We start from the raw sequence: 18146 nt of genomic DNA, 5'->3' as shown, positions 1-18146 counted from the left end.
ATAGTTTAATTCTCTTACAATTGGTATTTTAATGGATAATAGGAATCGTGGAAATAAAATTCACGGACCAGAGTGTCAGGAGGGCCCCTCAGACCATTTTCTCTTGAATCTAATAAAGACACTTACATTTTGGTACAAGATTTGTTTGGGTTTTTTTCTTTAATGGAGGGACACTCCATCTAATCTTCTACCTCTCTTTGTTTCACTGTGATCACCAGCTGATGACATGTTTACTTGCATGCAGTGTAAAGCGACAGAGACTGCCGCTGCAGTTATTCACATTTGTGACATCACACAGCCGACAGTTGATCACATTTGTGACATCACACAGCCGACAGTTGATCACAATTGTGACATCACACAGCCGACAGTTGTTCACATTTGTGACATCACACAGCCGACAGTTGTTTACATTTGTGACATCACACAGCCGACAGTTGATCACAATTGTGACATCACACAGCCGACAGTTGTTCACATTTGTGACATCACACAGCCGACAGTTGATCACAATTGTGACATCACACAGCCGACAGTTGATCACAATTGTGACATCACACAGCCGATAGTTGTTCACATTTGTGACATCACACAGTCGACAGTTGATCACAATTGTGACATCACACAGCCGACTGACAGTTGATCACAATTGTGACATCACACAGCCGACAGTTGATCACATTTGTGACATCACACAGCTAACAGTTGATCAAATTTGTGACATCACACATCCGGTAACAGCGGAAACTACCGAGCATCAAGTTGCTTGCACTGGGGTTTAACATTTTAATTAATTTTAGCTTAACCACGAATCGAACAAACTTGATTTGTACAGGACTGGATTTTTCATGATTAGATAAGTATTTTTAAAAAATTATCCAATACAAAGGATTTCTTATTGGAATACAAATAAACAAATTAATTACTACAAATAAAACATTACAAAATACAAATAAAAAATATGTATTACAAATGATGATTTATACAATACAAAACAGTGGCGGATTTAGACGGCGCCCCCGCACCCCCCCCCCCTAAAATTTTCAAATTTAAGGTAAATCGCGGTATCTTGTTTCGGAAAATGTACTAAACGATAAAACAAACAATAATTTCTCCCACTCCCGGAGAAATCACAGGGGCTAAGCCCATTTTGACCCGAAACTCATTGTAACCATAAATATAGATGGTTACAATGAGTTTCGGGTCAAAACGGGCTTTGCCCCTGTGGGAGAAATAAATGACAAAATCTTTTGATTTCTTGAATTACTTTATTGGGAGAACTTAATTTTTTCCAAAAAAAAACAAAACACCCTTAATATTTGGGTCATTTTATTAATTTCACTTTATTAGAATGATAGAAAATAGTACAAATGACTAAATAGGAGAAATATTTCAAGCCCCATAAAATCTGTAAAATCCAGGAGCTTTCGGGGGCTTCGCCCTGGACCCACTGCCTCATAAAGTGGCGCCCCCGTAACCGCAATTCCTGAATCCGCCCCTGCAAAAGAAAATATACTACACAAAATTTTTTACAATATAAATAATTTTTTATAATTCAAAGTAACAATTATAAATACAAATTGAAAAAAATATATACAATACAGGGGGGGGGGGGGGGTGTGGGGATAAAATACTACAAGGAAATAAAATGGAGTTGAGAAAACAGAAAGTTAGAATTGATAGATTAATAAATTCTTGATTAATAATATCAAGAAATAAAAATATTGAAATAAAACTGGGAAAATAAGACGTAAGAATGAAAATAAGAAAAAAATAGAAATGTTAAAATCAAACTATGGCACTAATATCCCTCCATATTGGCTTGCGTTGTACCGAATACATTTATCGGGAGGCAGGAAAGGACATTCTAGAAATGGCGAAGCCACTTGTTTTCGTAACGCGAGTCCCTCCTCCACAGGGAATGAAATTAATAGAGGACAGCTGCACGACGCGAGCAATGAGGGAGGATCGATTCATTACGCGGGAGGAGATGTTGGAAGGCGTGGTTGGTGTGGAGGGCATTTTGTGTCATCCTCCCGACAAAGTTGACAAAGTAGTGCTTGACGCTGCAGGTATGATTACACATTTATATTTACATTTATGTATGGCACGCCATTATGTACAAAAATGAATGAAAGTCTAGTTTAGAGGTCCATCATCTCTGACGCATATTGCTAACTAGTATATAATACGTTGTCGCTCTGTCTCTGTCTCTCTCTCTCTCTCTCTCTCTCTCTCTCTCGTCAGGAAAGCTATGTAGAAGCATAGATGACTGATAAAACATTTGTATTGTACGTATAGTATTGTTACTCATTACAAACAAGTTGCTATCCTAGTTGTTTGGTCCGAATTAAAAAAATAATTCCCACCATTTACAAACGCTGCAACATCATCGCACACATATATTTCCGAGACTGTTTTCAAAATGCAATAGTCACTCGGCCAAATCTAATGCATGAATCCCGTATCTAGAGACGTATCCAGGCTTTCAGAGAAAAGAGAGCGGCATCGGTGACATTATCTGCTGATCTGTGGAAAACTGTATATTTTGTTGCTACGGTACCCGCGCTTAAAGTTAAAGAGAAATAAAAATATCAAATACATTAATTAATTTGCACCTATTAGTAATTCGTTGTTGTACGCTCTTTCACAACTGATTAAAATCAGCTCCTCGATCCATTCCTTTCTCTCTTTTTTAGCTCACTTGGCTTTCGATGACGTCAAAACCATTATCGTGAGGAATGAGGAGTACTTGTGTTATTTTAGTAATAATTATAGAATATAGTACAGACTATGTGTATATGTACATGTATTTTATAAAATGCATTCTTTTTTCAACCCAGGACCATCTTTAAAAGGTGTCAGTACCATGTCCGTCGGTCTCGAGCATATCGATCTGACTGAGTGCAGAAAGCGAGGTATTAGTGTTGGTTACACGCCCAATGTACTGACAGATGCAACGGCGGAGACGACCGTCTCTCTTCTGCTGGCTACATCACGTCGATTGAAAGAGGGTAGGTTCAGTTTTATTTTAAAAACTACAAAAAGTGAGAGAGAAATAAAAACATTGAAACTTCTAAAATAAATTCTCAAAATTTTGTGATTGTAGCTTGATATCAATAAACCCCAAAGAATATCTAGATATACCCTTGATATGAAAGGTATGCAGACGTTCGGAGGGTCTGCTGAGGTGCGGGGAGGGATGGGTAGGTATGAGACCAAAACAGGAAACTTTCCCTCATGTTATGTGTCTTGGTTTGAAAAAGCCGTGCATGACTGCATGTGTATTTCTTTTGTAACAGTAGAGGCAATTTTAAAGAAAACTTGAACAAGTTTAATTATACCCGCACTTTCTAAAAAAAAGTTCGGGTATATTGTTGTTACCCTCGTCTGTCTGTCACATTTTTTACATCAAACTCCTCTTAAATTATTTCAAGCAGTAGCCGATTAATCTTTTGTAATATGATAGGTGGTGTCCTGTATATGGACAATAAGATTTTCAAATTTTCAATTTTACCCTTGGGGCAAAATTGGGGTCGAGAAACCTTTTTTTTTTTCAAAAATGGTTCACAGAACTCCTCATATATTACTCCGTAGCTAAATCTTGGTTTGGAAGGTAATTTGTGGTGTCCTGTGGATGTCAAATAGGGTTTCAGAATTTTCATTTTCACCCGGGAAGGGGGGGGGGGACTGGCAATTGGGGTTTCAAAAACGATATTTTTCTAAAGAAAAGCCTAGTTCCCAGAACTCCTCTTACATTTTATGCAGAAGCCAAATCACCTTTTGGGGATGATTAATGGTGTTCTTCAGATTAGGTGTGAATAAGTTTTGGGAATTTTCTTTTTCACCTTGAGAGGCAAATACGGTGGAATTCGACGAACAAAGACCTGGTCCCAGGATCATGAAACATCTTAAGCTTAAGTCAAAATCTGAATATTGTGATGAAATGATTGAGAAGTCAATCATTCCAAAATAAAATTGCTATTAAATATTGTTTCATTGAATTTCTAGTGTCTGCAAATTGAGAGTTTCAGTTTAAAAGTAATGGATATTTTACAGGTGATTGGAATTTTGACTTAAGTCTGAGTTTGTTACATGATCCTGGGGCCTAGTGTTCAGTGTATTATGTCATGTGCAACAAGAATATATTTGTGGTGGTAGAAGGGGCTAAAATCTTCCTTCCACAACTCCAGTTTAAACATAATTTATTATTTATTAAGTTATGACTATATTATTTATTAAATTCTGAATTAATTAAGAGTCCAGGTTGCACTAAATTACCAATATATTTTCAAAATTACCTCCACATTCTCATTACCACTTCTAAATAGTATCGCTGCCGTTAGCCAGCGCCTTGTGTGTTTACATGTATAAAGTACATCTGAAATCGAGAGGAAAAATGTAATTTCTGGCGATGTAGCGGTAATGTATTCCTCCCAGATGCCCGGATGTCATATTTTCCCCATATCATTTTAATTATATTCAAGTAAATTATAAAATAACTATTGCGACCTTTTAATACAACGAAATAGGACGAAAACAGTGTTTTGTTTTCTAAATATACACACATTTTAATAATTTTAAATTACTCTTTGGTACAGTTGTTTGTCTTTTATACGAGTGATAAGTTTCATCTTCTATAAACTTTCAGCATTTTCTGCGGTTGTTGATGGTGGATGGGGATCTTGGGAGAACGGATTGTATTTGTGCGGGAAGACTTTGCTCGAATCAACTGTGGGCATCGTTGGACTGGGAAGAATCGGATTGGCCATTGCAAAGCGACTGCAGCCATTTGGCGTGAAGAAATTGTTATACAGTGGGAACTCAAGGAAAGAATGGGAAGAAGAAGTGGGGGCTGAATTCGTGAGCTTTGAACGTCTGTTACAAGAATCGGACTTCGTCATAGCATGCTGTTCAATCAATAAGGAAAATGTCGGTTTGTTTAATAAATCTGCCTTTAGTAAAATGAAGAAAAGCGCCATTTTCATCAACACGAGTCGTGGAGTGTTGGTCCACCAAGATGACCTCTATGACGCGTTAAAGTCAGGAACTATTATGGCGGCAGGATTAGATGTTACAAGTCCGGAGCCCCTTCCTCGCGATCACCCTCTGCACTCCTTGAAGAACTGTGTGATTACGCCCCATATAGGTAGTGCGACAGTTTATGCACGGAATGCAATGGCGGACCTTGCTGCTAGAAACCTGATAGCAGGATTGAAGGGGGAGGTACTACCATCACCAGTACCCCAATGAACTCCATTACTCCGCCTTTTAGTTTGGAATTCAATCATGATTTCGTATTTCTGAATTCCACAATGTACTAAACAGATATTTCTTTTCGTCGTGTATTAGAGACACTTTTTAATTATATGTAGATCTTACAGATTTGTTTTGTTGGTTTTTTCCCCACAGAATTGATCCTAGTAACTCACCCCCGCCACCTCGGACATGATTAAAAGCTCAAAGGAAATATGTACACTTAAAATATAGTTTTTTTTATTAATACAAACACTTGGGAAAAATATGAATTTAGAATTTAACATTTGTAAACTTCTTTTAATACACAACACATTGACAACTGCAAATGATCTGTGACAGAGTAGTTTTGGATGAAAACATAGAAGAAACAGCAACATACTTATACTGTGAGAAGTGGAGTTTTCAGGTGGCGAATTTCCAATGTTGTTTTCAGTGGGGTATTAAAATAAATCCCGAGATTAAAACGAATCCTAATTTGAAGCACAAACAGTAATGATATGTATGTTATATAAACATAAGAAAGTCATAATACTGAACTGGTATATGTCATCACGCCAAAACAGAGAGCATCACCGATTGTAAAGCGTAAGCACCACACGAATAATGGGAGAATCCTTGAAGCGTAGATTATTTTTGATGATCAGAGCCTGAAATAAAAGACAAATGGTGGTGGTAGCTAACTGGTTTTGACAGTCGTGGTGGACTAGAAGTTCCTCGTGACAAGAAGCCAGATATTAGCGAGGTGTTGGCTGCACGGGGCGAATTTTACAAGTGGCTTTCACAACCCCATTGTCCTTCCACATACACTTTTTGCAGTCCGCGTATAAATCCATTTTGGCCCATGAATGTCGCCCAGTTTCCATGAAGGTGTTTTCCAGCTTCCAGGCCTGGCTGAGTTTGGCTTGCGAGGATCGTGTCGGGCGACCCACCCGCTTGGTAATTTGATCCACCTCTTCCTCTGTCATGTTGCTAGGGGAACGCGTCTGTGCTGCGGAGGCTAGGTGAGGAGGAAGTTGTGGGTTCCTCTGGTAAAACCAAGGCGACGTTAGTGCTGGCATATTTCCCCGGTTTCCTCTCGGTACTCAAGATGTTCTCTTCGTTGTTAAATAGTGCAGTCTGAAGTTCAAATAAAATATCTGTTTGGGAGAAGTTTGGCCAAAACACTCGAGTAAACACTGCAGAATTAATCCAAATAAATTTAACCACTCGCTACCAAGTGACGATGACGCTGTGAAAACTTTCGCAAAGTAAGGCTAACGTTGACTCAATGTTTGGTATTAAATGGCTAATCCTCCACGCCGGGGTTCATCGATTCATTAGTAAAGCTGTTTTTGGTACGAGTTCAAATATCCGACACGCTTAAAAGGTTTAATCTTGTAATTAAACGAACAATAATTCAGAATGGTCGAACAAAGTCGAATTTGGAATTAAGATCAATTGAAGAGAAGCTCTTGATAATGTCAAAATCTCTTCAATCCGTTTAAAAATCACCTTGTATTAGTGCCTGTCAGGTTAAATACACAGACTACTCTGATGTGAGGTAATAGAATATTCAATGCAATTTATTAGTGCGGAGTATGAATACAGTCACGTGATTTAAAAGACGTTATCCATGCTGTCTCAAAATTTGATAAGTCTGTCAAAATTTCTGAAGATAAAGAAATAATAACTCAAGAGATTTATTGTTATCTTGTCAAGAAAACAAAAGAACATTGATGTTGTCCAAAAGTGTTGGCATTGTAGATAAAGCTGTACAGGGGTGAACAGATGTCTCAGACGTGTAGAGTTTTTTGGTCCGATATAAAAGCACAGTGTTCGGATCTTGTGCTTAATTTGGACCGCATGCAATATGTAAATATGGTGTGAATGAAATATTTGCATTTGCTGCATAGTTCTGAATAATCAATAGATATAAACTGAATGGTACAGACATAAAACGGGGTTTAATACTTGAGAAGAAAGGTCTGAACAAAAACGAAATGGTTCCGTTATATAAGTTCTTTTGTAACAAGCGACGAAAGTCCCCCCTGCCGAGACTAAAAAATGCATGAATTATTGGAGAAAAACAAAGAATAACTGAAAACGTAAAGGGCACTGACAGCTCGAATCAATCAACCATTGATACAAACTCTAAAAAGATAAGACCCAGGCTTGCAACATGATAACATTGAAAAGTTAAACGTAGACAAACCTGCTGTAAGAGTTTTCGCTTCGTTTCATTTTCGCCTTTTTTTTTTTAACAGGAACAAATTTTAAACCGGACGAATCTTCTTATTACAAATGGTTGATTCGTTTTGGAAGCGAAAATAACACGGAGGAAAATTTCCCATTGTACAGAATTGCGTCTGCAGTTTTAACACGTAAGCTACATGTGTTTGACATTGAGGTGTATATGGCGATTAGTCAACGTAGTATTAGTGTCAAGGGCTTTTAGTGATTTTTCAGACTTTTGTTGGTATCCGTTCATGAACTAATTCAGCTTTTATGTACAATTCAAGATGGTTTTGATACAAAGGGAAATGCTGTCCTTTTCCTTTTATATAGGACAAAATCTAAAATAATAATAATAATAAAAAATCTTGTTATCTTAGCTTCTCTCCTCCAAATGCTCTAACTCAATATTTTAATGTTATCATTGTAAAGACGTTTTAGCTTACCTGAGCTGAAAGCTTAAGTGAGCTTTTCTGATCACGTTTTGTCCGGCGTCCATCCGAAAACTTTTAACATAACATCGGGGGATCAAAGTATAGGGCCTATAGGGGAAACTTTTAAAATTCTTCTTAAGACCAACAAGGTAATGCTTTTAAATCATATCAATTTGCAAGCATCCTTAGTGCACATGCAAGCTTGTTTAAATCTTGGGTCCATTGGGTATCAAAGTTTTATATGAAATATACAGTAAAAAAATCTTAGCTAGGTCATGATTATTAATTTGCAAGCAGCCTCAGGAAGTGGAGATACCACACACCACAATAGGGAATTAGAGTTTTACGTAGGGATATATAGGAAAAACATTCTTCTTAAAAAGAACAGGGCCATGATGAGTCATATTAATATGCAAGCATCCTCTGATAGTGTAGATTCAAGTTTGTTCAAATTATGGCCTCCCTCATCTTCGCTAGCCAAGGGTGACGATACACGGTGTTCCTCTTTCACCGTGTATCGTCGCCCTTGGCTAGCGATGATGGGCCTCCCTAGGGTAGAGTGAAACAAAGTTTAATATTGGGATATATATTTTTAAAAAATCTTTTGAGCAACATGTCACATTTTAAAATATGCAAACATCCACAGGTAGTGCTTTGTTCAAATCTGTGGACCCGTAGTGTAAGATAAGGACTCGGGTGTGTGTGTCAAAGTTTTACATGGTAATGAATAGGGGGGAAAATTCAAGGATGTTCTGAAGATCAGCATGACCATGATTAGTCATAATGATATGCAAATGTACGGCTAAGGTGACTCGGGTTAGCGTTGTCAACCATGGGCCTCTGGTTATGTTCATGATTCTTTCACGTAGGTCACTGCATAAAAGTCGTTATTGTAATATTTCTCTTGTTGAATTTTTACGCTGTATGTAAAAGCTTGGTTAGTTAGATTTGCTAATTAAATGATTCCCCATTAAAATATTTTTCCTATCTACCTACCCATTTGCCATATATATGTCGAGAGAAATAAAGATCAAAGAACTCAGTTCTCGAGAAATATTCTTCATTTACGAATAAAGTATATGGATGAATAACAATGACCTATATTTTGCACGTCAAACGTCATTGGACCACGTTGCATACATTAAAGACCCCCCCCCCCCCCAAAAAAAAAAAAAAACACCGTACGGTATTAAAAGGAAATGGGATATATTTGAGAAGAGGAATAAGCAAATTCCTTGAAATTTACAATGTATATCAAACCAATATCAAAATACGCTGTTTTATATTTTCTGACCTACTTTCAAGATCTTTCGTCAAGAGATTTTGAACTAGCATCCACTCTTAATTATTAAACAAGAGGCCCATGGGCCACATCGCTCACCCGAGACACCTTGGCCATATCTAAAGATTTCCCCTACATGTTTGCATGTAATCTTTGATCCCTTTGCGGCCCCAACCTACCCCCAGGGGCCATGATTTTAACGAACTTAAATCTGCACTTATGTCAGGGAGCTTTCGTGTTCATGTAAACTGCTTTGGCCCAATAGTTCTTGAGAAGAACATTTTCAAAGATTTTCCTAATATATTTGTATTTAAAAGTTTGATCCCCTATGGTGGACCCATCCTACCCCCGGGGGCCATTATTTGAACAAATTTGAATCTGCACTATGTCAGGAAGCTTTCATGTCAATTAGTATTTTCCTAGCCAAGTGGGTCTTGCGAAGAAGATTTTCAAAGACTTTCCCTATATATTCATATGTAAAACTTTGATCCCCGGTGCAGTAGCCAAATCTAATCTGACTAAAACACACACACACACACACACACAATCACACACACACACACACACACACACTATATATATATATATATATATATATATATATATATATATATATCGTTCACTGACCAGTTTCGCTGACCTTAGTGATAAACCGCGATTTTCTCATTAATCACTTGGATTAAATAAATAAACAATACACCTAACTATAAAGTAATTAAATTCCCTTACTTTCATCCAAAAATTCCACTTTCATTGGTACGTTCATTGAATATATTTTAGTAACAAAAAACATTTCACTTTGTGATCCTAAAACGGTGACGTCACCTATTTCGGTGACCATTGTTAATATAAGTTTGCCAAGAGTTTGTTACTATAAAAACGTATATACAGGAGGAATGTGCAACTAAACATCAATGAATAAAATAACATAGTGTAAATTTCTAGACTTTTGTTATACTTTAAATTAATTTGAAGGTTTGCTTGAAAAAGTATTAAGTAAATGGGCTTATTTTTTGGGTGCCCATGTTGATTTTTTGCATACTCTCCTTCTAGTAGTTCATTTTGGAGAAAAATTGAAGACGTGGTCTGTGTATGTTTGAAAACAATACGGCGAAATTGATGATGTAATCAACACCCGAAAAGACAACGCGGACACGTAAACAAAAGGTCACCGATTCTGGTCAGTCACCGAAATAGGGCAGTCGACTATATATATATATATATATATATATATATATATATATATATATAATCCAAATAGAAAGAGTTGATATCACACAGTCAAAATAATTCAATAAAAAAAGCAGGAAAATATACAGTTCCAAAATATATTTAAATCACTAGCGCTTTCTGGATTTTAACATCCATCCTCAGGTGAATACAAATTTTAAATAATGATTCATTATTATTATTTAAAATTTGTATTCACCTGAGGATGGATGTTAAAATCCAGAAAGCGCTAGTGATTTAAATATATTTTGGAACTGTATATTTTCCTGCTTTTTTTATTGAATTATATATATATATATATATATATATATATATATATATATATATACATATATATATATATATATATATATATATATAAGTTCTGTACTTTAGTCAGATTGTAGCCCAATCATACCACCGGGGGTCATGATTTTAATAAACTGATTCTGCACTGTCAGGAAGCTTTTATGTAAATGTAAACTTCTTTGGTCCAATGGTTCTTGAGAAGAAGATTTTTAAAGAGTTTCCCTATATATTTGTATGTAAAACTTTGATCCCCTATTGTGGCCCCATCCTACTCCTCGGGGTCATGATTTTAACAAACTTGAATCTGCACTACGTCAGGAAGTTTTCATGTCAATGTCAGCTCTTCTGGCCCAGTGGTTCTTGAGAAGATTTTTAAATGGCCCCACCCTATTTTTGCATTGTTATGATTATTTCCCCTTTAAAGGGGGAGAGCATGATCTTTCCTTTGAACAAATTTGAATCCTCTTCACTCGAGGATGATTTGTACCAAGTTTGGTTGAAATTGACTCAGTGGTTCTGGAGAAGAAGTCGAAAGTATGAAAGTTTACAGACAGGTGGACGGACAGACGACGGACAACGAATGATCAGTTATGCTCACTTGAGCTTTCAGCTCAGGTGAGCTAAAAACTATACAAATATAAATATATCGATCGATATTTTCTTTTTAAAAAACTCACTACTCTATTCACTGATTTATTGAAATATGCCAGTATTTACATTCATAGAAAGCAACCAAAATTACAAATAATCATTCTTATACACAGCAAAGACTTGTTTATTAAGTGTGGTTATCATGGTCACTAAGGAGTATGTACAAGGATTCCAGAAAACGTTGATTGGTAGTTATTTCCTTCAGAACTGCTGGCACCATAGACATGTTCTGAAGAACCGTACAGTTGTATCCAGACGTGGTCCTCTTCACTGATGTTCAATATTACCATCGCTGAACTGGAATCTGCCCCGCCTGGATAAGGAACGTAATTGGAAGCATGAACAGTACCCCCTACCATCAGCTGAGTGGAGAACGCACTGCCCCCCGTGGCGATAGTCCAGTGGAACAGGTATACGCCGGTTTTGGGAGCGATGAAGATTCCGTCCTCTGTATGGTAGTGATTTCCTAGGTTGATGTAGGTCTTGTCAAACCTGATGGTGACCCTAGAGCTTATTCCACCGGTAGATGAGGACTTGTAAGCAGAAAACAGAACAGGCTCTGAGGGACTGGCTAGCATACCTATTTTAGAAAAAGAGAAAATTATGTTCATGGATGTTAGTTCCTAGATAGTGTTTGTGTGTAAGTATCTGTGGTGTATATAACTAATTATTTGTACTTCCTATGTGTTTAGTAAATGGTAAAAATGAAAAGGTGAACAGTGATCAATCTCATAACTCCTATGATGAATACAAAATTACGAGTAGGGCAAACACGGACCCCCGGACATACCAGAGGTGGGATCAGGTGGTGGTCTCTGGACGTCCTCTTTGTAACTATGATTCAGTTTGTGAAAATTGCATCTAAATTAACAAAATCTGCAGTCTTAGTGTGCAAGAAAAAAACCCTGTTACTACACTTATTTATACGGGTTAGGACGGTCACCAGTATTTTTAAAGAACATTTATTGATGCGTATGTAATTTCTAATATTCGAAATAAATGTACCGTGGCTTCATCATTTTTCCTATATACCAATTTCCGTTACCAGACCACGAATGTAGGTTACCATGAAGTACATGTATATTTTGCTCATAGAAGAATATTTTGTTCATAAAAGAGTAGTAATTATTTTTTTCTACAAATCAGTAGGAACTTTGTCTTACCAGATCTAAGAGCAAGTACATTCAGAGCCGATATATCGGCATCATCTCTCCCTGTCAGCAACTGTCCTAGCACGCGCTCTGTGGCGTTTATACGACGTTCGAGAGTTTTCTCCAGATAGGAAAGTCGCTCTTCCATACTGGTCAGATTTCGGCCTTTGTGAAGCGTGGTCAACTCAGCCAAGGATACGGCGGCACAGAGGAAGGGTAAAAGAACCAACACCATTTTGTCTGTCCTTTCTCGAACTTCTCAATCAGCGTGCTGATACTGACTATGAAATAATGTAACATGAAAAGGGGTTTATATATACAAGTACTACCGAGAAATACTCTGACAATTTAGCTCACATGGTTACCACGTTTATACATTAATTCTATTTTACAGCTACCACACAACATTCTATCATTATGGATATATTTTGAAAAAGAGATGGAAATGTCCTGTATGTGTGTTTTAAGGATATAAACTCTTTAACTTATTATGAACGTTCACATTTTGAGGTAGGGTAGGTAACTTCTGGACTCAGTAAGCGTGACAAGCGACGATGAAGATCATAAAAGCTTCAGGCTGGTCAGATTCCGGCCGGTCACTGGCCAGCTCGGTTGAGAAAACAAGTGCAATAATAAAAAGAACTAGAGTGACGAAATTCATGTTGTTGCAAGGTCTTGAACGATTGAAAATAAGGCGCTAATTAAAGACTGCAAATCATATTTACAGAGATGTACTGGTTTCAAACTCTGTTTTACAAGAAGTTTAGGTCTCCAACAATGTTAAGAAAACGGATAGTGTGTGCCTGCCAGCTGATGAAATTTCAAAATGAACAAAGGTGTCGTCTGCAAAATGGACCTTCACATTGTGAAAGCAGTATCGTTATCCTCAGACAGATGATTCCAGTGAAAGTGAAGAAGGGAGGAGGGGGTATATTAGCTGCATTCCGTCCATTGCACTATGTTCTGTTCTGTGTTTTTCAGGTATTAACATCCACTAAAATAAGGCAGCGAAAGGAAGAAAATATAAACAAGCAGACAGGAAATGAATTTGTAATAACATTGGATCACATACATTTGTGGTCAAATGAGAATTTGAAAGGCAATTGTAAGAATTTAAAAAGTGTGTCACAGAAAGTCTTTGATAGACCATTATCATTACACTTAAACTGAGGTCTGCTAAGGGTGGTCTAGGTGGTCTAGGTGTTAGCCATTGGTTTGTTTTAGAAGTCATTGGATGATGGGTGAAAATGTTAAAGTGCAATTTTAATTTTGACAAAATTATTGGAAAATGTATTTTATGCAAAAATAAAACCCAGTAAGAACTTCCGTTTTAAGTGAACAATTAAATTCGGTAAAAATGTAACCAAAGGTGATATAAGCCTATAAAGTGTGATCAATCTGGTGATATATCAACCCAAAATTCAACAGGGAACTTTAAGATATAACTAATCTGAAAATGTAGCCCCTCCCCCCACCCCCGAGACATATTATACATGTGCTTAAATAATACAATGGACAGTCCTTAATTAGTACGACACCATATTATAAATCAAGACGTGGTACTCTAGATCTGGGAAAATAAGAAGTTATTTTGTTTGTTGGTCGATTTTTTTAAAATCCGCCTTTTAAAAAAAAAAAAACGATGCCATGTGTCCGGGGGATATTAACCTAAAATGTAAACAAGAATGGGGATATAGGAACCTGTTCTATTTAGCCAGAAATTTAATATCTTTCACGTACACTGCGAGTTGAGTTTTACAGATGAGCTACATGCACCTGTCATTCTCCGCAAATGTGAGCAGTGGTCACTGAATCACTTCAGTCTTTTTTCCAAAAATCAACTTACCATGTTCAACGTTTGAGGGGGTTCCAGAACTTTTATATGTCAAGTGTTTACAGATGTCTGCGCTATTTTTCATTAATAACACATTTCCCCAAGTACGTTCTCTCTCTCTCTCTCTCTCTCTCTCTCTCTCTCTCTCTCTCTTTCTCTCTCATATTTCTGCACAACGACTTTGATTAAACATCTTGAAAAGTGGATTTAAAAATCACATTTTTAGGAATTTTTATAAAGAAGAAATTGGTAACAACTAAACGGTAAATCAAGATTGAACTATTAAATGACAATCAAACATTGAAACTATATCGAGCTTTAGTGCTGTTTCAACTTTTGATACATATATTTTTAAAGTTTGTTTTAACGTTTCGATGCTGAAATAATGTTGCATCTTCAACTTTGAAAACTCATCTTCATTAAGTTGTAACCGCCGTTAGATAAAATGTTGCATATTGAAGATTGTTTCAACATTGAAGATTTATTGATAAATCAACAGTGGATCAACATTGGATTATGTTTGTTCTACGTTTTAACCACGAATCAACGGAAACCAAAAATATCGACAGAATAAAAAGTTAAGAAAGAGAACAAATGTAAACCACTACACGAAGAGAATAGACCCGATTATTTGGTCAACGATCACGGGAAATTGGAGATATAGAGTCTATGGATTTTTCGCGTATACCTTTTTTAAAAAAACAACAACATCGAACCACTTCTGTATCCGTTATGTAACAACTTAAACATTTCCTTGGCGCTCTACTTGATCAATTATTAACGATAATTAATCTTTCCGGGTATTCCCCCGCTATGGTTTGGAACGTTAATCTCAGGCCTAATATTATTTAGCGACATCAGCAAGAATGTTTCTAATTTCATTTCAGAAGAACAAGGACAAATCCGTCTATGCACTTCTCAATGATTGTATACAAGGGTCAGCACGAAAGCGAGATGTACCTCCACTACACACACTTTTGGTTGGAAAATGTTGACAGAAAAGTGATCTAAGGCATAAAGGGGAAATACAATCCCACTTTGGGGCAGAAAAAGTACAATCGAGGTGCAACACCTACTCCCTCCTTTGAGTTATTTCTAGATTCACTTCTGCAGTCGTGGATCGAGGATATCAGAAGTCTTAAATTGTCCCTAGTTGCTGAGAATTCAGCTAAATCAAACTTTAATTCTTATTTTGTATATAAAAAAGTGAATTTGAAGAGAGAGGGAGGGGGAAAAGCAAATTCATGGTTGGCTGCTGGACATAGCTCACTTACTTCGAACCTATGCATGTTAGGATTAGGTTTTTTAAAGCTTGGGATACCATAACCGTCAACTGACTGCATTACAATAGCATTAAACGATATAGTACTTAAGATTTACTGTGTTTTAGCACATAGGAACTACAACACTTATTTTGTCTTGTTTTATCACTATACTAACGTTCCCGCGTGTTGTTGAAAAATTATTTACATGAAAAACAAAGAATAAACTAGAACAATGCTTCCTGCTAAAACAGGAAGTAAATCATTCTTTTCGTTCTTGAGACGGGATATAAATTTTATGTTAAGAGCAAGTTCTGAAGCCCCCTATTAAAAACCACTTCAGTTATACATAGCAAAATATTTGTACGGAGCAAGATGTAAAATTTTAAAAATCGAGAGAATTGGTCTCTTTTGAAAATATAAATATGAGCAATATTTGTCTATTCATTTCAAATATCATTACCTAGCTGAGTACCTCAATAGGTTAGCATGATATTGACTGATATAAGGGGGAGGGGGTATGTCGACTGCTGAACAGTAAATCACTGGTTAAAATCCAGCAGTGGTTTTAATTTTTTTTTTTCAAATTGCTTTCTATTAAAACTCCATTTTTGACTAAATAAAGAAAATTTGAAACTTTTCAATTTCAAAATATTGTTGTACATACCCTCCACTTTTCATCCATATCAAATTTCTCTGCTGCACAAAACATTTTCTGAAATAAAACGCTTTCCAATGTTTAGAGATTTTGCTTCTTAAAATCAAAGATACAATACATGTATATTCAATTTAAGGGTCAGTCCCACAACCTTTGGAAGAGACTTCAGAGGGTCAAACCAATCTCTTTTCATCACAAGATTCACTTTCAGGTGAGTGACTGGTGTTCAACTTAAAAGACTAGCTCCAAAGTATTTATTTATTTATTTTTTGGTCATGTACATGGAAGTAAGTTCACTTTCGTGCCAGACCTCTAATGGGGTCTCATCAAGGGGAAAGCACTGGGTTTTTTGTTTTTTTTTAAATAAAGCACGTGTACTTTCAGTATGTTTTCCTACATCAAATATCCTCGATATATACTCCCCTAAAACAGAAATTTACAATTAAGACGATTGATGACCCCCGACTCCAAGATCTATTTTATCAGTTTTTCTACATTCAGATGATAAATTTCCCTTATCTAGTTGAACCAGGAACAGATTCCGTACACTTTCACTGCATGCTGAACAAAAGATTAGTAATCAGACAATAAGTGGAGCTGACTACTTAAGTACCCCGTTCCTTATGGAGCGCCAAATTAACATAAACTCAAATAATTGAAGATATCTTCAATTATTTGAAGATATCATCAATTCATTTGATGCGCGCAACAATTTAATTAAAGATCTCTTCAAATAATTAATGATATCTTCAATTCTGAATTATTGCGCGCATTAAATGAATTGATGATAGCATTAATTCTTTAGCTGAATTGATGCGCGCTTTAATTGAATTAATGATCTCTTCAAATGAATTAATGATATCAAGAATTGAATTGATGCGCGCTACAATTCAATTGAAGAGAGCAATAATTGATATAATGCGCGCATTAAATCAATTGATGAGAGCAATAATTGAATTGATGCGCGCATTAATTCATTTGATGAGAGCAATAATGGATTTAATGCGCGCATTAATTCAATTATTGCTCTCTTCAATTGATTTAATGATATCTTTAATTCATTTGAAGAGAGCAATAACTCTTTTAGAGAAAGCAACTAAATAATTAAAGATATCTTCAATTCAACATATCCACAATTGAATTAATGATCTCTTTAATTGAATTGTTGCTCTCTTTAAAAGAATTGATGCGCGCATTAATTCCTTATACAAAAGCATTGTAAATAATTAAAGATATCTTCAATTGAATTAAAGAGATCATCAAATTATTTATACCGAGCTCTAAATCAATTATTGCGAGCAATATTTCTACGAAATTAATGCTCTCATCAATTGAATTGAAGAGAGCAATATTTTAATTAATGCGCGGATTAAATCAATTATTGCTCTCATTAATCCAATTGATGCGCGCATTAATTCAATTGATGAGAGCAATAATTGAATTGAAGCGCGCATTAATTCATTTGATGAGAGCAATAATTGATTTAATGCGCGCATTAATTCAATTAAAGACAGCAATAATTGAATTGATGATATCTTCAAATAATTGAAGATATCATCAATTATTTGAGTTTATGTTAATTTGGCGCTCCATAGTTCCTATCAGTTCATAAACATTAGTAATCAGACAATAAGTGGAGCTGACTATCCAAGTATCCTGCTCCTATCAGTTCATATTTCGATTGTTGAGTCCTGAAAACATTATTTAAAGGGACTGTTATGTTTTTTTTAAAAACTCATTGTTTATTCTGTAAATACACATCATTTTTGCCTGCTACTTTCTCCTTTTCTTTTCTCCCTCCTCTCTTCCTACCCCCCCCCCCCCTCCTGACCGCCCAATATATACATATGATAAATAACTCGTAACATATCTATAACTCTTTCAGT

At 36.1% G+C, this 18146-nt stretch overlaps 3 protein-coding genes and 1 long non-coding RNA gene across 4 annotated transcripts; 1 reads left to right on the top strand and 3 right to left on the bottom strand.

Annotated features, from left to right (window-relative positions):
- Nucleotides 1–1248: 1248 nt before the first annotated feature.
- LOC130051997 (uncharacterized) lies at nt 1249–7629 on the bottom strand. The gene is made up of 2 exons (XR_008800300.1): nt 7451–7629; nt 1249–1498 (listed from the first exon to the last, which is right to left on the bottom strand). It is a non-coding gene; the product is annotated as an uncharacterized LOC130051997 (long non-coding RNA).
- LOC125681566 (glyoxylate reductase/hydroxypyruvate reductase-like) lies at nt 1255–5383 on the top strand. Its single transcript, XM_048921719.2, has 3 exons — nt 1255–2072; nt 2844–3014; nt 4652–5383. The coding sequence occupies exons 1-3, from the start codon at nt 1796–1798 to the stop codon at nt 5251–5253; spliced, it is 1050 nt and encodes a 349-aa protein (XP_048777676.2). The 5' UTR covers nt 1255–1795; the 3' UTR covers nt 5254–5383.
- Nucleotides 5480–6824, bottom strand: LOC125681567 (uncharacterized). The gene has a single exon (XM_048921720.2). The coding sequence runs from the start codon at nt 6315–6317 to the stop codon at nt 5994–5996; it is 324 nt and encodes a 107-aa protein (XP_048777677.1). The 5' UTR covers nt 6318–6824; the 3' UTR covers nt 5480–5993.
- Nucleotides 7630–11383: 3754 nt separating the features above from the next.
- Nucleotides 11384–16312, bottom strand: LOC125679696 (adiponectin-like). The gene is made up of 3 exons (XM_056155647.1): nt 16270–16312; nt 12519–12787; nt 11384–11935 (listed from the first exon to the last, which is right to left on the bottom strand). The coding sequence occupies exons 2-3, from the start codon at nt 12739–12741 to the stop codon at nt 11505–11507; spliced, it is 654 nt and encodes a 217-aa protein (XP_056011622.1). The 5' UTR covers nt 12742–12787; nt 16270–16312; the 3' UTR covers nt 11384–11504.
- Between the last annotated feature and the right edge of the window lie 1834 nt (nt 16313–18146).

Source organism: Ostrea edulis, chromosome 2 (genome assembly GCF_947568905.1).
Source record: "Ostrea edulis chromosome 2, xbOstEdul1.1, whole genome shotgun sequence".
In the NCBI taxonomy this organism is placed as follows: Eukaryota; Metazoa; Mollusca; class Bivalvia; order Ostreida; family Ostreidae; genus Ostrea; species Ostrea edulis.
This window is presented reverse-complemented; position numbering and strand designations above follow the sequence as displayed.